Raw genomic sequence first — 25,630 nt, 5'->3', positions numbered from 1 at the left:
ATTTGTTTATCTCCAATTTAGGTAATTTAACGTTAGCAACATGCGAGATATTTCCATAAGTTATATTTTCTTGTAAATTATTGTTACCACTATTAATCGTTACTTCCTGTCTTGTAGTCTGGCATTTCAGTAAATATCTTTCAATTTTGCCTTTATAAGCCACTACTCGATCTTGATACTCTTGACTTTGTATAATTTCACTCTCTAATTCATCGCTTTTATCAAAATAATTTTCAATTTTCAAATCAAGATCCTTTAAAGTTCCGTTTTTTTCAACTAACTGATTTAGTGAATCATACAAGGTCTCATCAGGAAGTATTTCTAATAACAATTTGTCAATTTTATTTATTAATTTTGTAATCAGCTGTCTGATTACAACCCGTTTGGACTTTAATTTTTCAAAATCATCCATTATAAACAGCTCGCACGTTACTATAATAAATACAATACAATTAATACAATAAAATATCAAAATAAATTACCGACTTAAGGGAGACCAAAACAAAACAAATGTTAACTCATATTTCATGCAGGTGGCCTATTTTTCGGCCGGTGTAGCACCATAACTCGAATTCAACAATAATTACACAAATTGAAATGATTCAAATTATTTTATTCCACTGTGGTTCAGTAGGTTAAATCTAAACTGAAACTTAAGAAGTGCAGAAAAAAAATAATAAAAAAAATTGTTTGTGCTCAGCTCCATCTGGTATTATAAATCCTCAACAAGTATAGACGTCTTAAAGATATCTATGATAGACGTAATATGGCTAATAAACACAATTATGTTAACAAATACAAACGATTATGTCGGAGCTATAACAAAAAAATACGCTTTATATTTCATTTAATGCAGAAGAATCTAATGAAGATCAGCTTATTTGAAACTCTGAAATGTGACACCCATATATAACTTGGTGAATGATAGATACGTGATACCGAAAACAAAACAAAAACATAAGCACACAGCTGTTCGGCGATTTGCGAGACGCTCCTTCAACGCCGATGGATATTTTCGCCAACCCCTTTACAATCTACGGTATGTTTTGTCAATACGCAAGCAGGGACACAGCACGGTTCAAAACATAATCACAACATCTATGGGAAGCAGGGACACAGCATGGTTCAAAACATATTCCTTATTTTGTAAAACCCATCATCGATTACTCGGGATACAGAGAGATCACGATCATGACATAAGGCTAGGCTGAACTGGTGGACATCTTGTCAGTGAAGGGAAAACCAAAAACACAAGGCCACATGGGATACAGGATCCACAACGCTTATTCATCTTTTTTTTAAAAATGAAAGTTCCCCTCTCAAAATCAAAGGAAGAAACACCTCACAAAAACCATGGCAAAGGAAAACGCTATCCCAGCTGGACAGCAAAAGCACCAAGCAATGCCCGGTTTGTTGGATCATGTAATTTTGGCAAGGTACCTGCCCGCGCAAGCGGGCACTAGACCTCTGATCTGTGTTATGCCCTAGGGCGACTGAAACTAATGGCATTGGAAGCCCGGTTTCAAAAAATGGGCAGTATTTATATCATTAGGTTGAAAATTGAAGTTAAACTTCCTAAAACGCATCAAGAATCGTGGCTAAGAGAGAACCGAAGTGAACTGATGAACAGCTTAAATAAAATCACAATTATGAACTAACTGCGACCATATCGGACCATCTCCCATGTGCCTACATCAAAGGCTGCCAAAGATCAAAGCCGTGAAGGACGACAGACAAAAAGGCGTCAGAGGAGAGGGGTCAGGGGTTGGCCTAATTTTTAGGTCACAATTTTGTTAGAAAAAATCAAATTAAGTGACACAATGTCACACAATCACACAGTCTTTCCATCTCTTTTTTGGTCTTCTGATGCAAGTTGTGGCATTAAAAATTCTCAATGTTGTTCACTCTGGACTTCTCTAAAAGTTTGATTTTATATGGAACAGAATGTTACTACTTCCATGATGTTTCACTGTAATACATTATGGTCGAGTGCAAATCTTGTATATTGTTTATTGTAGAAATATTTTACTTTTTTGCTCATAAAATTGATTTTAAAATCTCAAAAAGTAATGGGATAGGTAAACATGCAAATTCTTATTAGGTACCTTGCCCTTCTCATTCTACTTAGTTTTATGAAATAAATAGTGTTTATAAATTTTGAAATTATAAAATTTTTTTCAGATATTATTATTATGGAGAACAGCTCCAAACTTTCCTTTCAAAGATTACTATTAGTTTTTCTTTCTTTCCCCTCAAGTTAACATATTAAACAACTTTTGGTATTTATTATATCCACCTCTCTACTCTAATTTGTCTTATTTTGATATAATTTTTGTTTTTTCTCTCTTAAATTATTTGCCCCTCTCAATGTGTAATCTTTTTGCCTTTATTTTTGATAAGGATTCTAAAAATACCATATTACCGACAACTTTTACGGAATAATCCACATAAATGTTTCATTGAAAATGGGCATTTATAATAAAAAAATAATCAAAATATGATCTCTCTTAAAATTCTATAATACCAGAATAAAATTAAATACCAAGCAAAGAAAAAAATAATACATTTAGTTATCAAACTACCGATTATTATACAGTAAAAATTAAAAACAGTAAAACATAGTAAAGTAACTTATATAGGAGCTAACTTTTTGGTGTAAAATATTACAACCTTTGAGTTTTCTGCAAAAAAATTAATTCTTTAGTAATAAACTATTTAAAATATAATTATAAAGTATATGTATAATAATTTGTATTTATGCATACATTTATAAACATATACTTAGTTTATACACGTATAAATGTATTACTATACTATATATTATTATACACAGAATAATACCATTATATTACACATAATACTATACTTTAAGTATTTTCAAGAGCAGGCGGCTCGCTTTGCCTACCCTTGATCCCTATAAATGTGCCCTCTTAGTAAAAATAAGTCCCTTAAAAACACTGCCTTTTAATTCATATTCCATTTTGAAGAAAAAAAATTATTTCACTGTTTAAATAATAATTACGCACTGATAAATTATCTATGTTAATAAGTTTAATTCAGATTACTATTACAAATATTTACTTTGTTAAGATAATACTGAACTGGTTACATTTTTATAAGGAGTGCAATTGTATATTAATAAATTTTTTTAAGTAATTCTAAATTTTAAAATTATTTTTTTAATAAATACCTTTGTTTTTTTAATAACAATGCACTTTTAAACGTTTATTTTCTCATAATTTTCAGTTCAAATTACAGAATAAATCTTTAAAATTGTTCATAATTAATAATTTTTTTAGTGTACTTTTAAAAAAAAAATAATGAACTAAGAGATTGTCTTTCAGCACGCCTTTAATTATTTTCATAAGCTACAAATTTTCTATTATTTGATAATGAGAGAGAATTATTTTTGAAATATACTATATAATATATAGGAGGGTAATTTAAAAATTGTTGAAGATAAAAATTTAGTTATTACATAATATTACACATTTTGATAAATTTTTAAGGAGCTAAGTGATTGTCCTTTCAAAATTCAAAGTGCCCTTTTCTGAGAGGAAGCACCTCTAGGTAGAACTCTGTATAGTATAATATGATTTATTATTCTATATATTTTTTAATAACATAATATTATCACTTTAAAATCGACATGCATGAGGAAAACAAAAAAATTGATATTAGTACACACATGCAACTTAATCTATGGATATACATTCTGGTTTTCATAAATGATAAAATACAAACTTGTTTCTTTTGAAGTAATAAACCTAGGCCAAAATTATCAACTCCTGCATTATTACTGACAATAGTTAAATCATTTAAACCTCTTTTCACAAGAGCGCCAATGAGATTTTCCGGAATTCCACATAAGCCAAATCCTATAAATAATAATTTGTTATGACAAAAAGGAATGTAATTTATTGAAAATTCATAAATTAAATGATAATTAGAAATTCAATATAATCAATTGAAAATTAAAAAACTAAAACATAATTAGAAATTTTAATGCATCTGATGGAAAAAGGAATTTAATTGATTGAAAATTAAAACAACAAAAGATAGTTATAAATTTTAATGCATTAATGTACAGAAACCAAAAATGAAAAATACTGAAACAGATTGAACACGTGACAGTTTTATTATAGCTCAACCTAACATATATTACTTTTATATTTTGAAAAAAATTGCTTCAAAAACCTTTGTTATTTAAATTTTGAAAAATAGGAAAAAGAAAGAAGAAAAAAAGAAAGAAGTTGCAAATAAAAAACCTGTATTCAAAAGAACAGAAAAATTTAATTTTAAAAACAAATTTCAAATTAAAGTTTCTAAACCTAAAATTTTGTACATATTGAAATTTCGTACATACTTTCATATACACTTGAAGCAATTAAAATAAAGTGGTTTTACAAACATGCTAAAATAGTTTTATTCCTAGAATTTTCTACCACTATTTAAATTTTTAAAGTGCAGTACAATAGAATAGAACAAAATATGAATACCTAAATAATTTTTTTTATTTACATTGAAAACAGAACAAAAATAATATAGTTGTAATTTTGAAAATTTTGAGTTCTATTTTAAAAAAAGTAAATTGTATTTTGTTTGTTACTTACAGATATGTCAGGGTAATAAAACTTGAAATTTTATTGTCACTTTTTAAGCTGAACTTACATCTGGACTCTTATAGTTAATTCTTTATATAATTAATTAAGCCACATCACGTTGTTTTAAAAATAAAACATAAATTTGAAATTTCAAACTATTTTGCCATTTCCTAACTGTCAAACTACACTACATAAAATAATAACAAAATACTCATAAGTAGAGTCTACTTTATAAGAGTACTTTTCTGTTTTATATTATAAAAACATATCTAAATTAAGTCTTGAATTACTAATTATAACTAAAATAGAGTTAGCAACATATAGAAAGATTACAGCATCTGCTTATGGGTCAAAATAATTGCCAAGTTTTAGCTACATCCTATAAGAAACTAAAAAAAAAAGTTAGAAGAATGGTACAAATTTGAAAGCTAACTACATAGATCTTTCTAAAGTGCAACAATTGTAGCAACTGCATAGATATTTTTCAAATATATTCAAAGTAGTTCCACTTTGCGTAAACAGTAACTGATATGGAACTTTCTTTAAAAAATTTACCTCCCAAGAGCAACTTCGATCCATTTGGAATATCAGAAATTGCCTCTTCAGAATTTCCAAAAAATTGAGCTCGTCTAGAAGATGATAAGGAAAAGAATCTTGAGAGCTAAAAGTAAAAAATAGTCAATAAGCATTTTTTCTCCTTCCCAAGAAAAAAAATCTAGGTATAATATTAATTATTTTTACAATGATCCCACTTTTAAATTCACTATTTGTACACAAAATTAAGAATTGCACTTTAAATTTAATAATAAATTATTTATCTTTTAAGATGAATTTGTGAAGTAATATAGCTACTAAATTAAAGTTTAAGGTACTTGTTGGTTAACTGCGTGAAAACGAAAGTCGCTAAAAAATGAAGACATTAGCCAACTTTTTCTTTTCTTAATTTTTTGAAAACTTAAAAAATAATTAATTAAAAAAAAAATCGAATTTTCTTGTGTCTGAGTAGCGGAAAAGTACCAAGTTTAAATACATTAGAAAAAGGTATGATGCAAAATGATCTGGTGCAATCCTTCCTAGCCACAATTCTTGTTATATTATATTCTGGATTTGGATATTCTTTACAATGGTTTTCTCGAATATTTTTACTATAGAATACCTGGATGTAGAGTTTATTGTGTACTTATTACACTTAACTTTTAAATTAAACTAAATTTTATACCTATTAATAAGTAATGAATGTTAAATTACTTATTTATATCATTATTATTTTTAAAAGTATATTTAATGTATAAAATAATTTCTTTAATTTCAATAAAAATCCTTAGTTTTAAACTTTAATTGCAATGCAAAAAATTCCTGTAGAAAAAGTCCTTGTTTTCTATTGTTTTTCTGTGATTATTAAATGAAGAATCCTTTAAAAATCAACGTTATAGACTTTTTTCTTTCAAAGTAAGAGGATTTAAAGCAAAAGGGGTTTACTTTATAATGCAGGTTAAATAGTGGTAAATATATCCTAGGATTATTCATCATTTTAGTAGAAAAAAGAAATCAGAATTTGATAACCATAAGGCAATAGATTATTCAGGTGATAACGATATGTTACAGATATCCATAAAGTTATAACAACTGAATTTTGCAATAGATTTGTTTACAAACATTCCATCATTTATATCATACTGATTCTTTAAACTTGAACGGAACATTTTGAAGAAAAAAAATGGACGATATTCTGGAAGACTAACTTATGTTAACCCTATAGTTTGGCAATCATTTGGAATTCATGATTGCCAAGAGTTGCCAGGAACAGCCAAAATCTTGCTCGTCTTCTGATATTCGTCTGCATGCAACCAGCTATTTGTTGGAATTTTGTTTGTTCGAAAATGTTTGTACTAAGAACTTTTTTTCAATAAAGCAAAAATATTGCAGTTTCAAACATTTCATGCTAAATGGACTAAATATTATTTTTTTAGGCTTTTTTAAAAAGTATCGCCCCTTAGGTCCATAATGACGTTTTAGCTGATGTCACACTAGCGATAAGAATCGAATTGCATTGTCCATTAAAATTTCACGACAAGGTAGATTTTAGCTGAGCATACATGACTTTGCGAAAAGAAACCTTATAATTATCTTCTTAAAACTGGAAGAAATTTAGAAAACTTCCGGTGTATCTCTCCACTTACGTTATGTTTAGGAGCAGGGCCGGATTACCCATCAGGCCGGACTAGGACATGGCCTGGGATCCCCTTAAAATGAATTTTTTGAAAATAAATTTCAAAAAATTAAAAAAAACAATGATTGTTCAAAATGTTACGTTTATTTTTTAGTTCTAATTTAATAAAATGAAGTAACATTTAATTTAATATTATTTATTTTAATTTTAAATATGCTTTCCTAAATGAGAAGATATATAAATACTTTTATATTTGAATAAATAAAAAATATACGAGAAAAAAATTTAATCTAAGAGCCCCAAAAATTTGAATGGCCTAGGGCCCCGCGTACGCTTAATCCGGCCCTGTTCAGGAGGCGCTGTGGGAACATGTTTAATATTCTAGGAAGTTTTATTATTGTGTTTAAATTTACACCTTATTTTATCATTCATAAGAGTTTTCCGTAATTTATAAATTCTAACAAATCTTAAGCTTAAAAAAAATTTAACATAATTATTATCACAGCATAAATAAAATGTAAGGTTGGCCATGCCTTGAGATTCCTTATTTGGCTATACTTATGTCAAATAGCACCGTTGGTTATTTTTTGGGTAGCATCATAGCTAAAAGTAGAGTCTTCCGAATTCATTTGTTGTTTGCTTCGTTGGAGGTTCAATTGAAAAAATGCGTTTTATTGTAAACACAAGTACAATGATATTGGATGGTGCGCTTTTTCAAGTTAAGGCATAAAAATTAGTTGGAAGTGTCAACCCGGAAGTCTTACGACGAATTTTGACCTTTAGCGCCATCTGCGCTCAGACTTGACGTAGTCAACCATCCATTCCTTATTATTCTTAGCTAAATTATATTATGTAATTTGGCAACATTTTACAATTAACATATTCGGTGAAAAAATTGCGAAATGTGCGAGCGCTTTTGTCCGAATCATTGTTTGAATCACTAATTATTTTTAAAGCCTAAAACTCCTAATTTTTTTGCTGGAATTTAAATACAAACATTTAAAATGTCATATCGTGACCGGCGTGATAGTCATGGAAGGAGACATGATAGCAGAGATCGCCATGATAGCAGACGATCTGATGCAAGTAGTTCCCGCCGTAGTCGAAGTCCGTCTCCACCGCTGCTTCACAAAGATGTTCCCCGGTCTTTTGGACGGGTAAAATTCTTTTTTTTAGTTTTCCTTTGTTTGGAAATATTTAACTGTCAAATGTTTGCATGTGTTCCACATTCTCTTGATTGAAGCTAGTAAATTGTTAAATCCGTCATTTTTCTCTTATGAAAAATGTGCTCAGTACTAACTTTTCAAAAATGTCGGATTCCGTAAGTAGTAAAAATTAAAACAGCATGTTTATTATAATAAAACAAAGTAAAGCACTCATTACTGTACTGGCTTCAAAAAACTTTAAAAATTTAGTTGAAAATTCAGTTTGCTCCTCATTTAAACGCTTTAAAACGAAACAGGAAGCATTTATGATTAAGCTTTATTAATTGAAATTTTTGTTTATAAAAGGCTTAACTATTTCGGCAATTTTAAGTTCAGTTAAATTGTGACTTAACCATGAATGCATGTTCGTATTTTCTTAGGTGAGAATAGTTAAGGAATATTAAGTAAATATAAAGTTTTCTTAATATTTGTTTTTAAAATTCTCATGAAATAATTTAATTGGAACTGAAACAATTTTGATTTGATTTAATTGCTAATCAAAACTTTCTACATATTGTTTTATGCATTTTTTTAAAATTTATTCTTTCTTTTTTGTGAACTAAGTATTTCCGAAAATATTAATTGTAAAGCTAATCATTATAATTATTTTTAAATGTTTGCTTTTATTTTCTATGATTCACAATTTCTTTTAATATGAAATTTATAGATATAATGGATTGTAAAAAAGCTCATTGTAGTTTTTTTTTCATTCTAAATTTTTAAAGTCAAATATTTAAATTAGTTTAAAGATTAGAACATTTTGTTTGATAAATTTTTGCCATCATTCAATTAGCTAGTTTATAGCCTCATCTGACTTTAACATTATTTTACATTAGTTTTGCAGAGACCAAAACAAGTGGAAGACTGCTAGCCCAAGATTCAAAACCCTTTCGCACCACATACACATAAACAATCCACTTTTCCTCACTGCTAATAATTGGTTTTAAAAAGATCTTTTTCTTCATGTTTCACGAGTATAACATGCAGATGTATTATTGTGCCGTCGAGTGATTTTCTTTGATTCCTTGAAGAGCCAAAACTTTGAGTTTCCTTATGTAACACAGCTTTTTGTGATGGGCATAATGCTTTTTTTTTTTTTACTTCATTGTCTTTGCAATATCTTGTTTTGGGTAACCTGGGTTTGATTGGATTAATTTCTTTAATTTGTTAGCATCAATGCAGATTGGCCTGCCAGATTGAGGAACATCTTTCTAATCAAAACCAGCATTTCTTGAACCTGTTCAGATATAATTTGCTCTTGTAGAACGTCTTCACCAGGGTTGGCAAGTTTTTGACACACAACGGTTTTGACCGGTTTATACTACGGTAACGTCATGCCCGTAGTTTTGGTAANATCTTGTTTTGGGTAACCTGGGTTTGATTGGATTAATTTCTTTAATTTGTTAGCATCAATGCAGATTGGCCTGCCAGATTAAGGAACATCTTTCTAATCAAAACCAGCATTTCTTGAACCTGTTCAGATATAATTTGCTCTAGTAGAACGTCTTCACCAGGGTTGGCAAGTTTTTACACACGACGGTTTTGACCGGTTTATACTACGGTAACGTCATGTCAAAAACCCGTAGTTTTGGTAAAACTGTTAACTTATAGTTGAAAGTTAATTCATTTTTGGGCAATAAAATTAGAAAAAAAGTTGTTAAAAGATATTTAAGAACAGATTCTTGCGTTTTCCCAACATGATTATATCAAAACATACTATTTGAAGTAAGATATATGAGGATACTAAACAAAATTTTCAACATTTCCAAGCATCATTTTGTTTGGCATATTACATTTCTGAGGGAGCGCAAAATTCTCTNTTGGAAGTTTTGTTTAGCTTATTTCTAATATTTAAGAAATGCCAAATTTTAAATTCTTCATTTTAGTTCTTGAATTTATTAATAGTTCCAAGCTTTTTTGTTTGTTTGTTTATTTCTAACAATTAAGAAATTTTAGTCCAAAATGAGTGGTTTCAAAAATTTAAATCGGAGAATTTCTTCGATAAAATTTCTGATACTCACATTCTAAAGTATATTAACAAAATACAAGAAGGTTAAATTAAAAAGAACAACATACACGATTATTTTTGTACTTAAATAAATATTATCTTGGATGTAAAACTTAAGAAATAAATGTCTTTGCACCGTTGGTATGTTAAATTTCACAGAAATGAAGAAATTAGTTTTTAATTAACGAGAAAAGTATTTTAAACCCATATAGATTTTTTATGAAAATTGTGCACAAAAAAATAACTAATATATTTTAGTTCGCGGGCCACAGAAAAAAGCCTCGTGGGCCGGATGCGGCCCCTGGGCTGCCAGTTGGAAACCCCTGTTCTTTAAGATACATGTATATAGTTGCAAAATCAATAGCAATCATTTACAACATTCATTTATAAAGGCAATTATGTGAAAATAATATATTGTCTGCTATATGCCATAAATGAAAGAAAAAAGTATGTTTTTGACAGTTTTTACCACTGTCATGTCAAGAACCAGTTTTTGATGACAAAAACCCAACCCTGATATTCACCATAAACTTAACTTAATTTTCCACAAGCTTCATGCTTTTTTCTTTAGAAATAAAATAGTACAAATACCACATGGCAGAATTACAGCGACATTGTCGCAAAATGTTACTCAGTTCTTGCAGAAAGGTTTTTCTTTAGGGAAATAAAAAAAATTGTTTTTTTTTCTTTATTTTTTTTCTGCGAAATTTTTAGGAAGAATTTTTTTTAGAGGGATTTTTTTTTTTTTTCTGCAAAGGATGCCTTTCTTGCACATGAGAGGGGAGAAATATGCTCGCGATTTTTCTATTCTTGTTTGAGAAACAAAAATTCGATAATGACCGACTTCAGAAGAGTATTTTAAATATATTATGCGCATGAAAACTTTAAATCTTGCATTTTAGTTTTCATTTTATCACTGACAACTCGCACCGATTCCATCATAAATATATGCATAGTTTTGATAAGTTTTTTCCCCTGGCAATCATTGCTGCAAAATTTACTTTTTTTTTTAAAATCGCAGCATTTTTTATTTTTCAGTTACTATTATTAATATTCTCGGTTTTTTTTCTTCTTCTTTGAAAAATGCTGATATTATGGCACTTAAAGTGCAGATCCCAGATTCAAGAAATCATTCTTTAACACAACTGCTTAATTTTTCTTTTTTAAAAGTGAGATCTTTTTTCTTTACCATGTCGATTTTCGCCACGTCCTATGCAAGAGCGGGGATTTCACATTGTTCTATTTAACATCTTCACAGTTCCTTCAAAGACACTGCATTTCAGCATACCATTGTTCCGTCTTGCATGAAAGCTCTATCATTTTACATGTTTGAGGAAGTACTGGCTTCGAGCTGGGTTCTAAGAGTCTAGCACTCTCATGTGCAACTCTGCTGCATTTTGCAAGATATTCTCAATTTCAGGTTTCATTTTTCGCCCTGTGAAATCGAACTGCAAAATCTTGAAGATATTTTTGTGGTGGCTTATGTAATAAAAAAAAAAGTTCTTTGTCAGAAACTAATTATTTTATCAGGATCATGTAAAGTTTTAAAAAATTATTTTGCATTTTGTTAATGTATATGGCTTTTAAAAATATTTGTTTAGTGCTTAAAAAGTACTAAAATGGTGCATATTTTTGTTGAAAGATTTGGCTATGCACACTGGATTTAAATAAAAATATGTTAATTTCCAACAATTAAGAAATGGAAATCTCTGATTTCAGTGATCACTTTTCAATGCAATCAATACTAACATAAATCCATATTTCAATCTTATTAGATAAAAAAAAAATTACTTCTTTAAATTTTGTAATATTTTTTTTTGCGCATCGAAATTAGTTTTTTAAATACAGTAGAGAACCGATTATCAAGAACGATTTGGATCATCGCTATTCCGGATAACTGATTTTTCTGGTATTCTGAATCCCTACAGAGCGCTGTGTTTTTATTGTCAAACCCAACTAAAAAAAATTATTTAAAAATAATATTGCAAAGAAGAAAAAACTGTAAAGTAATACACATTACAAGTTTAATAAGATAAAAAGGAAGAAAAGAAAACAATGAAATAACAATATCTACAGGCTTAATATATAATGAACAAAAATGGAAAAAGGGGGGAGGAGCTCCATTTTCCTTTCTTCGACTACCTCTTTGCTTTATTCTACTTCATCGTTGTCTGCATCAGGACTCAAAACCATCCTCTACATTTTTTACATAAAAAGTTTTTTTTACTTCATTATTCTCAAATGCGAAGAAAAAAGTCGTGAGTATTTCTCTTCCCTCCTCCTATGCACTAGAAATACATCGCTTGAATATAATTCTGTATGGAAAAAAAAATCTTTCTTCAAAAAACTCTCTAACGCTCTACGAAATATTGCTGTGATTCTGGCATGCGATTACTATTTAGAAGAGTTTAACTTGGGTTTCAACATTTTCGTAAAACTTTAATCGAAATCAGAAGGAAAAACGTGTATCACAATCTTATTCCTTATTAAGCTGAGTGATTTTATTTCTCCTCCAGTTAAACATAAATTGGTAAGCAAACACAGAAGCTGACATATTAAAAAGAATTTATGTTCTGCCCCCTCCTTGCACCCTATTCAAAATAATGAATTAAAAAACAGATGCAGTTGCAATACTTGACCTTGAGTCATTATTCTCCTTTGGCTGTTACTATGTTCAACTGTAACTCAATTAATAATTTTAAACTCTAAAATTTTTGTGATTATGAGTTCCTTGGTCATAAATACTTATATATTTTCAGCGACTGCTGTATGTGAGGTTTGTAGTTTCATACTTATTGATCTTTCATGTGTTTTTATAAATCAACAATGTTGTAATCATATCCAGAGGCATATAATATGTGTGAACAGAGTTTGAGGAAAAAAATTTTACTCTTCATAAACAACTGTCAAAATTTTTTTATTTTACCTTGTAGTCAATGCTTTAAAAAAGTGCAGAAATTTTTTTTGTATAACTCATTTAAAAAAGCTAAAACTCTCCTATCTTAACTTGCTTGTAAGCTTCAGATAATGATATAAAAATTTATTTCTCTTCGTGCAACTGCACTTTTTCTGTGATTAGGCTAAATATATTTGACTTTCAGACATGCTAGTCTTAATAATAATATAGATTTTTATATTAAAATTAGAACAGTTTCAAACAATTTTTACTAGGATAGGTAGCAACGAAAGGGTTGAATCTAGTTTAAAGACAATTATTGCAATGCTTTAAGTTATAATTGCTTGCAGAAAAATTTTCATTTTATCTAAGTCTGACTTATCACAGAATTTTTTAATGATGAATTGATGAGTTTGTTGCCTGTTTTAAAAATATGGTATATAAATGAATGCCGATCCAAAGAAGAAGAAATGTTTTTGTTTCTGTCTTTTTCTAACATTTATTTAGTTTACTTATTCTCCCTATATGTTACTTTGATTTTGGTGCAGTATTGCCAAATTCAACTTGTGTGTTATTAATTAATTTTTTCTATATTTTCAAATAAAATATTGCTCTATCTTCTGTCATTTTAGATTCCTGACGAAGCAGCTAAGGATGATGACAGCAATGTCCTTCAACGGATGACTAAGAAATTTGTAAATTGCCCTCTAGGTTCTCTTACAAAATGCCTGGAAGGAAACCGAAAGATAAAAGTAATTATTCCTCTTTACATAATTTTTATGGCTTAAAACAGTAAACTTTTGTAATAATCCAATTACATGTTGTGAGAGGATGTCTTGTTTAATGCAAATGAAGTCCACACAAAGAGTTAGCATATGCCCAAACTAATTTAGGCAAGAAAATATATACAGTGAAACCTCCTATTATGGACACTCCTGCGAAACGGACGCCTCTCAATACGGACATATTTTTAATTCCCCGGGAATCTTCTATGAATAAACCATTACGTACATTCTCCGCAANTTTTGACTACATAATAAATCAAAGGTGCAATATTTCAGCTTTTTTTGTTCTTATTTATAAAATTTTATTTTTCCGAAATTTAAAGATTTTTTTAGAAGAAGCAACAGTTACTCACAAACCTGTGAAACAGGTGTGGTTAGCACTTTCCTGTGATATACATAGTGTAAGAGTTAAGGAAAAATGTGGGTGGTAAGCGGTAAGTTCATAGAAATCAATTTATCAATGTTAATTCCTTGACTTGAATGAAGTTTGGAGAAACCTATCTCACTCAACAGGGGGTCGAATTCTTATCTTACTTTTTATTGAATGAACCATAGAAGGGATTTTGTTATCTATCTTAACAGAGAACATGAATAGATTTCCAACAACTGTCTGGGCTCATGTTCCATATTATTTAAGCCGTTTGAGTAAATTAGAGTTAGAGCCCATATCATTTTGAAGTTTGTTTGGTGTTAAATTTTATCAGCATGCCGAAAAGGAAGGATTTGAGTCTTGAAGATAAATTCGAAGTGTTGCAAAACTATGATAAGCTTCCTAAATGTAGTCAGCGTGAAGCTTCGATGGAGATGGGGCTCATAACTGTTTCGAAGAAATGATCAGCAAGGAAGAAAATGAAATGGACGAGAATTTTTCACGTAACGTAGCTATTGACAACAACCTGCAAACATCAGGAGAAAAATCTGATTCTGAAATTGTTACAGACATCAAAAATTGCAAAGTTATTTCCCATCAAGAAATGGAGGAATCAGACTCTGAAGATGAAATAGTGCCATCAGTGCCATCTTCAATGGAAGTCAGAAAAGCACTGAATGTATTGCGGCAAGCTTTAGAACAAAGAGGAGGAATATCGAAAACTATAAAAACTTCTATAAACTCTCAAATGATGTTGAAAAGTTAACTTTAAGTACTGCAACTCAAGCAACTATTGATCGGTTTTTTGCAAAACTTTTGTAAATTTAATCTTGTGTAGGGTTTTACTTTATTAAAATAATTAAATTAGTTAAAATAAAGCATTAATGTGGTCATTATTTCAGCTTTTAAAGTGTGTGCATTTAGAATATATCGTAAAATTTTTTTCTTCTTTTTCAAATGTTGAATCGCCTCTTAATAAAATCAGCCGCTTAATAAAATCAAAAGAGCATAAAACGAAAGTGATTTTAATAAACGGCGGGCACTGTATAATCTTTGAGGTGTTTATGTAAATGAAACATTTATTCAGGCACTTGATAGCTGATCAATTGTGAATAATCATCTCCATAGGTCGTCATGACTTACAGGTACGCATTACTTTTTTTATGTGCATCATAGGAGGTTTATTTTCCAAGAAGGTATTAACCATGTTCCCTATCAAATGATAAGTAGGTGTAAGGGGATGTGAACCTAATAATTGAAACGGACTGAGGACAGTACGCTCCTATTTGGTATCATATGTCTAACTTGAGTATCTATGCTAATAGGAAAATTATATTTATTTATCTGTAGCTACATCCAGAATTATGTATTTATATCAAACTTCTTTATATATTCTTTTTTATATTTCTTATATAAAGAAGAATATATAAAGAATCTTCTTTTTTTATCTTTTTTGTATCTCTTTTTCTCTTTTATATATTTCTTATTGTTTAAATAAATATTCTTGCAGATATTTACGGTATCCTTGTAGATTTTATTTAATTATTTCTGCATCTTTGAGAATGTTCTAAAAACAATTTACGGTGTTAAATTTCGTTATTAGGGTACCCTTCCCGTAAACGGACAACTCTCATAAACGGACAAATTTTTTGGTCCCATGAATGTCCGCTTAACGGAGGTTTCACTGTATATATATTGTAAATAAGACTGTTGTGTATTCCAATATAAATGTCTATTTAAATATAATTCATAATGTTTATTATTATATTGTAATATCTTCCCTCTCTGTGTGTTGTGTGATGTATGAATGTGAATGGGTATCTGTGAGGCAGAGTGGTGTAGGTAAAATGTTGCTCGCCTCTGTGACTTTGGTTCACTGCCTGCCATTTTAAAAAAACGTTTATTATACATATCTTTTTAAACGTGAGATTTAATATCACATTCCAGCTTCGCATTAATGAATCAAGAAACATTAAACATTTGACCTATATTCATTTTTGAAATAAATTTTAGTTCAAAAAAATTCTCCCACGGTGGACCAACAATGATATTGGTGCAAACCGGCATGTCGAAGAGTGTTTTCTTGAATCTGCGATTAAAATTTTTTCAAGCCATAATAACATCAGTGTTTTTTTTTTATAGTTAAGATTAGTAGCTGTAATTGCTGAAAAAATAATAAAGCACTGCATACATTTAATATGGAATCTGCGAGTTGTGTAAAAATGAAGCTGTGGTTAATGAAAAATTCAGTTGCGTAATGCATGAAAAATATTCGATAGCAAATTTTATTCAACCAAATTTATAAAAAAGGGGGAGATGTATTGCATTGATTAGTTATTTTGCTATAAATCTGAATTTGGAACAAAATTCCCCATGAATCGTAAGATTTATAAAGGGTCTCTTAACTTTTAAAAGTTTAAGATCTCTTAAATTTTTGTGATTTTGGAATATGTTTATTATCTATTTCAAATTTTGCTGAAGTCAGTCATTATCAAATTTTTTATTTCTCAAATGAGAATAGAAAGATCACGAGCATTTCTTTTCTCTCTGATGCGCTAGAAACGCATTTTTTGAAAATAATTCTGCATTTGAAAATGTATACAAATTTTAATATTTATAATAAGATATTAATAATCAGATGACCTTTACATAGTTGCCAACTCTACTGGATTTTCCAGTAGACTACCGGTTTTTTCCAGTTTCTCCTGGTCTACTGGTTTAATAAAAATTCTCCTGGTTTTCGTGCATTTTAGAAAATTCCCTAAAATTGTCTAAGTTTCCTAGAAAAAATCCCTTTTAAAATATAATTTTTGCACTGTTTATTGCTTAAATATTTTAATAAGTATTACTAATATGTAAAGAAGCTATCTTTGTTTATAGAAACAAGTTTAAAATTTTTTTGTTCTAAAATGTTCAGTTTATATTTTATTCAGAACTACCTTTTTAAATTAATTAAAAAAATATTAATTATTTTGTATGAATTATATGCCTATTCAAAATTACGACTAAACGTAATTCACAACATTTCCAGCATATTTAATGCCAATCATGACCGGAAATATTGCAGTTTTTCTGTTTTGATGTCGATAAAAATCCCTAAAATTCCCTATGTGTAAAATATTTTTTGCACATTTTGCAACAGTTATCATGAAATTTATATTATTTCGTAAAATCTACTGGATTTTTGCCTATCTATGTTGGCAGCTATGCCTTTATAAAAAAAAAAAATTTGTTTGAAGATTTGAAGAAATTATTTTCAACATGTTAAGAATTATTTCTAAAATTATAATAAGCATTATATAAAAGTGTTTCAAGTCAAAATGTGCAATCAAAATAATTCAAAAGGAGCTAAGAAAATCAAATTTTAGATGAAGTTGCAATGCAAGAAAATCAAATTTTAGATGAAGTCGCAATGCAATGGCAATTGAGCAAAAAATTTAATTTTTATCCCAATAGACTCTGAATCTAAATGGATATCTTTTATGCAATAACATGATAAAGCATTGTAAAGAATAATGTGAAGATTTGGAATATGCTTATTCGTTGCTTTGCATTTAAACTTGACATACTTAAAAAATTTTACTTTAAAATGATTCTTGTTTATTTTAGCAGGAATCAAAATCAGCCTAAATTCAGAAGTAATATTTATAAGATATAACTTTTTTTATATGCCATTTACTTCTGTTAAAATTTAATAACATTTTCATAAAAATAATTCAAAAATGTTATCTGCTCAGTCTTTTAGGCTGACATATTAATTAATCAAAATTCCAAATCACTGATTCATAAACAAACAAAAAAAAATTATTTTTTTTTAACTCTCCTAATCAAAATTAGCTGCCAAAAATTGCAAAGGATAAAACCCATCTTTAAACTCTCGGAACATTATCTGTAACATTTATTAGTAAACAGCAGCTAATTAAAAGTAAATTGGTTTTTTAAAGATGGCATGCAGAGAGAAATGAAAAGCTTTCACCTTACGGTGAGAACAGGGTGTAGCCTCATCAGGTCACCATTTTAGTATGTCCAACCCTTGTCTAAAAGAGAAGAGATCGAAAATATAAAATTTACTAATTATGCATCGAAGCTGCCAGGTACAAAAAACAGAAATATATCACGGTTACAATATAATACTTAAGCAAATAACAATCAAATAAACGAAATAGACAAAAAGAATTATATTTCAACAAATTTGATGTATGATGCGTCGATGTATTTAATTTACTTCCCACACGTTAATTATGTGGAAAAACTTGGCTCAACTCCACCTTTTTGATTAGGAACAATTAGCTGGCACTGACGAGCAAATTCCCATTTGGCCAACTGAATAATGTGGTGTTGTTTGGTATTTGTGCCATTAGTAGGTATATCATAGTCTTTTATAGGAATTATAATATATTTGAAAGTTCTTACATTTTTAGTAAGCACGGTTAATAATCATAAAAGTTTTAAAAACTTTTATGATTTATGTATATAAATTATTTTCAAAATAAGGGCAAAGTTTAACTTAAAAGCTACAAATTATTCATGTCATGTTAACAACAGGTAGAAATGCATAAATTTCAAAAGAATTTTTTTTTCTCAATATAATTACTCGTGTTTTGAGCTAAATTCTTTAAAAAAAAATTTTTTTATAAAAGACAGTGAAATAGACTTAAATATATTGTTTAATATAAATTTTTGAAGTAAAATTTCTAAATATTATGAACTAAAGCAGAAGAATGTTAAAAATTCAGGAATGGAAGACTTCCGCAGAAAAGCGGAAATCCGCTTCTTTCACCCAGTTTTTAAAATTTCTGATAATGTTAAAATATATATATATTGAATTAGTCAAATTGTTACCCATGCTGCTCGAATGATATTCAGGAGAAAATGGGTGGCATTGTACAGGGCTAAAGAGGAGATAGAAAAGGGCTGGTTCGATCTTTTACTCAAAGTTAAAGCTATGATTACCTACCTCATGACACCATACCACACACTGATCTCGAAAATCACAACTTAAAAATATAAAAACTTTGCTGTTTGTACTTTCTCTAAATAAGTATAAACAGCAAAGAAGAAATGAATTGAACGTTCGTTACTTTTCTGATAATAGCTGTCAAACTTTACACTGCTAACAAATTATATCTGTTCAAAAATATAGTATTCATACGTTTTCTTGGTAATCCTTATAGTATTTAAAATAACATTTTTTCAATGGTTGGCGTTATCGTTTAATAATTTTAGTTTTTTTCTNTTTTTTTCTTTTTCGAAAAAAAGTCTTATACCTAAATTTTGAAGCTAAAATTGAGGAATTAATTTACATGGAAAATAACAACATATTTAATGTAATTTAATTTTACCTTAATATTTAAACAATAAGACTGCAAATAGTAAATATTCATAAAAAATTTATACTTGCATTCAATAATAATATTAATTTATAAAATACGCTTTCAGTAACTAAGTACTACTTGTAAACTGGTACTTGACAGTTAAAGACAGGTCAGTGAAGTAACTGGTGGGGTGAGTGAAAAGAAACTGGACAGTCATATAAAGAAAACCACAGCTGTATGAGCATTGAGCCCTTTCCTTCCCCTTCTTAAAGACAGTGGACAAAGATATTCTCTTTATTCTTAGAAAGAGTAAGAAAAAGCGTGAGAAAAAGGCATCTCCAACTAAATACTTTTAAAGCACTCTTGATTTTTCAAGTTGACAGAAATTTCCGGGATTTTGTCTGCTGTTTCACAAGATCAGAGCGTCGGACCCCTTTCATAGCGTCGGACCGGTAACGGCATGCTCAAACAGACAACAGACTTGTCACTTTTCTGTGTGAATACTCGGAATCGAGTCGGAATGAGACATCCCTCTAACGACGGGCCTGAGCGTAGCGGTTTTTAATTAACGATTATAAGAATAGAAAGCTCTTGAGATATTAGATACTTAAAAATATTTTTTCTTATTTTTAAGGGTCTTGGTAACAATTTATTAATTTTTTTCGTATAGAACTGGAGAGCCGCAACTTTACATCAAAAGAGCCACCTGTGGCTCGCGAGCCACAGGTTGCCGACCCCTGACCTAGCCCCAAGGTTGCAAAAAACCCGGGTTTTTCCAGAAAAACCCAACCCAGGTGGGTTTAATTGGGCTTTTCTGGGTTTTTCATGTTGGTATTTTTTTTTTCAAACGAGAGGGCAGCGATAAGTGCTTTACTTTAAAAAAGCTAATATTTATAATTAAGTTTAATTTTAAGAATTGACTTAATGTATAGGGAATAAATTGGTGCAAAAGTCAGAAAAATGTTTCTTCTGACATCAGGATTCAAAATATTATATGTACTCACATACATCACACATTTGAAACTTATTTTAACACAGGATTACTTTTTATTTATATTTTTATCTTAAAAAATATCTGAGGAAATATTTTTTTTGTGTGCATAGAATGCGGATCAAAGCATTCACCAAAGGATCACCTAAACTTGTAAAAACTGTGTATCAGTCAGAGGAAATTCGATATGCGTTGGATGTTCATTTATTTCAAGTACGTAAATGTTTGCCATCTTATGAAGATGCTTTTAAAAATGTTTTAAGAATCTATGTTTGGTGGGCAAGTTTCTACAAATTGAAGTATGATGCCCTATCAAAAACGATGAAGGCATTACTGAGTTGTTTTCATGCCCCTCGAGTGGAAAATTCTTTTAGCATGATGGGGGAAATGCTTGATAAAGGTTCAAGTAACATGAAAGTGGAAACTTTTTCCTGTTGGAAGAAATCTATATCACAATATGAAAACATCATATTTAGAATATCAAAAAGGAAGAGGAAAGGAATGAAGTGCTAGCTGTGAATGAAGGCATATCCAGCTAATTAGAAGATCAAAAAGAAATATATGAAAATAAAATAAAAGCAGGGTGAATCTTAAAAGAAAGAAGTTGCAAGAAAGAAGCAAATAAAGAAAATAAAAATTTAATCTTGAAATATTTCTGCAGCTTAAATGTTTGTAATCAATATAAGAAATTCTATTTTGTATATCATGTTCATGAAACATTTATTACGATTTTATTAAGAATAATTAACTAGTGAGTAATTTGTTTGTTGTTTTAGTCATTTATTGTAAATGTGTTCGATTTTGTTTTACATAACTGCTTACTTCTAAGTTTTTTGAAGAATTTTTTTAGGGGTAGTACAATAACAATTTAATTTCTGATGTAAGTGTACATATTACCAGCAAAAATTAATTAAAAATGATTATTAAGCCTCATATATTGCTTAATTTTTTTTTATGTAGTGGTGGTAAAAGGAAGTTTAACAACATTTGTTTCAGAAAAATTTAAGTTCTAATGTCTAAGTGCTGCCACTTTGAATATTAAATCTTCCGGAAGAGTTAGAAGTTATGATTTTATGCATCTTCTTGATATCACAGTACAAAATAGAACCCTCAACCCCCAGGACTGTATTGTAAAAGTTCAGCTTTTTTTTATTTTTGTCCACTTTCATGCCTGGAAATAACAAATTCACATTTAGATTTAAGCTTTTAGTTTATAACATTATACAAAATGTACTTACAAAATTTAAAACAGTTTTAGAATAAGTTTTTTTGTATTGTGCGAAATGGATTTTCTCAAAATTAACGTTCTTTGGGGGAAATGCAAGAAAATTATTTGATGAAAAGAATATCCGAAAATTAATTTATGATAATAAATTTTATTTGTCGTAACGTCTTTTATTTATATAAACTAAGTTTAAATAGAATACTCTAAAAATAAAAAAATATTTTAGTTTAGTTTTTGTGAGTTTATTTCCAGTTTCATTGGTCAGCATATGAAAAAATTATTCATTTTTGAAATATAGAAGGAAAAAAATTAAGAGTTTTGGAAAGCCAAAGACCTAAAATTCGTATATGAACAGTAATAATAATAATAAAAAATCAAAATATCCGTTTTTTACCCAATCTGATCCCTTCGTACGAACCGGGAGTATCGTGAAAACTGGGAATGTAGGGTTGGCTCTGATGGCTCAAATGTGACTATTTGCAACTATTTTCGACCGGAGGTGACTATGGCAACTTTTTTTGTCTGAAAAGGCTTAAAAAAAAAAAAACTATTTTTAGGAAAAGTATTGGAGGACTTTTCTGTACTCCAGCTGTGTTTTTTTTTTTTTTTTTTTTTTTTTTTTTTTTTTTTTTTTTTTTTTTTNTAAATATATATATATATATATATATATTGGAGGACTTTTCTGTATTCCAGCTGTGTTTTTTTTTTAAATTTTATTTTTAAAGAAGCATAAATTGGGTTGACAACCTGCGGCAATTAAAAAAAAAATGTTGAAAATTTTGAATTGCAAATTTGAGTCATCACTTTTTAATGCACTTAATTCGCACAGATTCCATCATAAGTCTATTTTGTTTCTCAGTAGCCCTTTCAACCGTTACTGCTACGAAATTCTGCGTGATTTTAAAAAACCCAATTTTTTAATACAATATTACGATGCGTGCATTTCGAATGTGATTAATCACACTTTTCAATGATTGATAAAAGGAAGGAAAATTTTTCTTTAAAAAGTATGTTTTTTTAATCGGCATTATTTTTCTGAATTATAATTAAAAGTATTTAATTTTCTAACTTTTTTTTACATAAATATTTAGTGCTAGAACACTAACGTTTATATAAATATTATCGTATTCGCCTCCAACTTGACTAAATGAATCCTGGTAGATGACAATTAAGTCATTCAATAAAATTATAGTCATATTATTGAAAGTTTCTTGTTCCTATTTAGGTAACTATTTTGTTCATTTCTTTCTGTGGCAACCCTGGGAATGGGATGCCTGCAAGTGGCGTAGCAAGTGGGTATCTCAAGCCTGATTGGTTGTTAAAATGAGGCTTTACTTACGTTAGCAAGTGTTCTTTCCATTCTATTTCGAGTTAACTTACCCTGTCAAGTATCTATTTTCTTTAGTGATACATTCTATAATCCTTCACAATGATTTCAATTCTTTCACCTGTTTCTTAACACAAAGGCAAGCATGGAGCCATGAAGAATTTAATTATGCTTCGAAGTTGCCTGGTATACAAAACAAAAATATATCATGTGCTACAATAAAATACATAAACAAATAATAAATCTAAAAAAGAATTGTATTTCGACAAATTCGATGCTGGATATGGCGCTTTATTTTATTAACTTCTCATAAACTAATATTCTAACACATTCTGAACTTAGGCACGCCATTTTGTTTATTGGCAATCCACTGGAGCTGACGTCATAGGTTATGTTTGTGGGTATGTTTGATCTTCTCGAAGTGCTAGTACCCAGTTAGGGAAAATGTAATTTTACTCCAAATCCAGGAATTCGACACCATATCAAATTGCGAAATTTCAAAGGTGCTTTTTCATGGGGTGTTTTCAAGAAGAGCTTAATTTTTCCTTTTTTTGAAAATGATATTTTTTCCTTTACCATGTAAATTTTCACTGCATATTATGCAAAAGCGTTGTTTTTACTTTGTGCTATTCAACGTTTTCACAAATCATTGAACCACATTCCATTTCCGCATACCGTCGGCCCGCAACGTATGATAGCACCCGAATCATGTTACGCGTTTGACGAAATACTTAAAAGTCTGCATGTGCGTCTACTGAGCTGAGTTCGGTGAGATTCTTGCACTCTCATGTGCAACTCTGCTACATTTTGCAAGATATTCTCAATTTCTGGCTTCATTTTCCACCCTCTGAAATTGAACCGAAAAATCTTGATCTTTTAATCGTGGCTAATACAATCAAGAAAATAATTCTTTGTTAGAAACTAGTTATAGTTATTTTAGTTATAGTTATTAAAACTATTATACTTTTTGTTCATGTATATAGTGCTTAAAAAGTACTTTAAAGGTGCTTATTTTTTGTTGAGAGATTTGGCTACGCACCCTGATAACTAAAAGCAGATTATTATTTTCTGAAGCAATTTGCAGCTTTCTCTGTTAAGAAGTAATTCATTTCTTATTCAACTAGTTAACTAGCTAACCCCTGTTCATCTATGAAATATAGTACTGAATAATGATTCTTATTCAGTAGTTATAAGATAGATTTCTTTTTAGTTGATCCATTATTTCCTTATATCTTAATATTCATTTTAGCCCTTCTTTTAACTATTGTTTCTGTTTTGTTTATATAAGTGTTTTATGTAATTTGATTAATAAGCTTTCTTTGTATTTTATTGTTTTATTTGTAATTCTCATTTAATTATAAAAGAATTGTGGTTTCATGCATTATGGTTTTTATTAATTGTGTTTCATATCAGTTCGGTGAGTTTAATAAATCTTATTTATAATTTGATTTTATTGTAAGTTGACTAAAATTCATTTGAATGTATAACATCAATTAGCTTATGTATTTGTTAGCTGGTGTTGGTTTAGCACTTATCATGAAAAAAGTATTTTTTATTATTATTATTATTAGCTTCTGGGATTATTATTGTAATTTATATTTTCTATCTATTTATCAGGTTTATTAATATTTCATTTTTATGAAATAGAAAATCTTAACCTGTTTTTATAGTTTTTTTTTTTTACATTTCTCCTAGTTGATTGCATCCGATTTAATTTATATTAAATACAATTTATTTGTATAATACTTTTACTTAGTTAATTAGTTTTTTTTTTTTTTAAGATGACTTAGTTGTTCTATTTTACTGATTCATAAGGTTTTGCTTTTTTTCCCTTCATTTTTTTGCAACTGTCTTTCATATTTTTGGATAATTTATATATTTTATAGTTGAGGATTAAAAATAGTATTTTTATATCTTTCATTTATTTGCTTTTCTGCTAAAAAAGAGCATTTTATTTTTGTAATTTATTTTATTTGACTTAATTTGATAAGTATGGATCAATTTCAATGAAAAATGAATTGTTTACTTATTTTTATTTTCTTTTTTTAATTATTATTGCTCAATTAAATTTTGCACTCTTATTGGTGCTCACCTTTCCTATAGTTAATTTGTTAATCCATGTTTATACACTGAGTTTTAATTGTTTATATAGAAAAAACGACAGCTTCATATTTATGGGGGGGGGATATTTTCTTCTTTCTCAATGTTGCCCAGTAAAGTTTCTTTGTTTCTCCTCCCTTTCAGCCAGGTATATAGTTCTGGCAATTTATCATTTCGAATTGGAGTTGGCGTACTCTCAATCACCTAATTGTTTTTAAACAATCATTTATTAATGCTTTCTTATATCAGCGATTTTATTTACATTTTTATTAAATAATAATTTTGTCACATTTTAAAGCATATCCTGAAATTTTACAGAAATCTACCTGGAGAACCTTGAAAAGGCAATGAAAAATTTCTTCTTTTCAAATATAAACCCTGAGTTATATTGATTTTGAGGTCTTTGAATATTAAAATGAATATTAAAAATCTTGAGAATCTACGTAGTTCCTTAATTCTATAAAATTGAATTAAGATTTTCGACCTTAAAAGTAATAACTTACGAGTCTGCAATCAACCTTTCATATCAGTAATTTTAACAAGTCACATTACAGTTATACATTGTGAATAATTTATCTAAGAATTATGGGCTTAATGATGAGCTATCATTTATAGGATTAATGGATATTACTTA

General features: G+C 28.9%; 2 protein-coding genes across 3 annotated transcripts in view; one reads left to right on the top strand and one right to left on the bottom strand.

The window, feature by feature from the left end:
• The window catches only part of LOC107443751 (Succinyl-CoA:3-ketoacid CoA transferase), a 34,209-nt gene extending 27,843 nt beyond the window's left edge, over positions 1 to 6,366 (bottom strand). Inside the window, exons 1-3 of the mRNA XM_071180278.1 lie at positions 6,084 to 6,366; positions 5,160 to 5,265; positions 3,745 to 3,878 (exon numbers count right to left, since the gene is read on the bottom strand). Of these exons, the coding sequence (XP_071036379.1) occupies positions 3,745 to 3,878; positions 5,160 to 5,265; positions 6,084 to 6,134 (291 nt within the window). The 5' untranslated portion in view covers positions 6,135 to 6,366. The remainder of the gene's footprint in view (positions 1 to 3,744; positions 3,879 to 5,159; positions 5,266 to 6,083) is intronic.
• A 1,252-nt stretch (positions 6,367 to 7,618) lies between these two features.
• The window catches only part of LOC107443749 (U7 snRNA-associated Sm-like protein LSm11), a 22,915-nt gene continuing 4,903 nt past the window's right edge, over positions 7,619 to 25,630 (top strand). The window contains exons 1-2 of one of the 2 annotated variants that reach the window (XM_016057710.3): positions 7,619 to 7,931; positions 13,516 to 13,635. In XM_016057710.3, the coding sequence (XP_015913196.2) occupies positions 7,779 to 7,931; positions 13,516 to 13,635 (273 nt within the window). In that variant the 5' untranslated portion in view covers positions 7,619 to 7,778. The remainder of the gene's footprint in view (positions 7,932 to 13,515; positions 13,636 to 25,630) is intronic. The other variant, XM_016057709.4, reaches the window with a different exon arrangement.

Source organism: Parasteatoda tepidariorum, chromosome 1, assembly GCF_043381705.1.
Source record: "Parasteatoda tepidariorum isolate YZ-2023 chromosome 1, CAS_Ptep_4.0, whole genome shotgun sequence".
NCBI classification, from domain to species: domain Eukaryota; kingdom Metazoa; phylum Arthropoda; class Arachnida; order Araneae; family Theridiidae; genus Parasteatoda; species Parasteatoda tepidariorum.
Note: the sequence above shows the minus strand (reverse complement) of the source record. Positions and strands in the feature narration are given on the sequence as shown.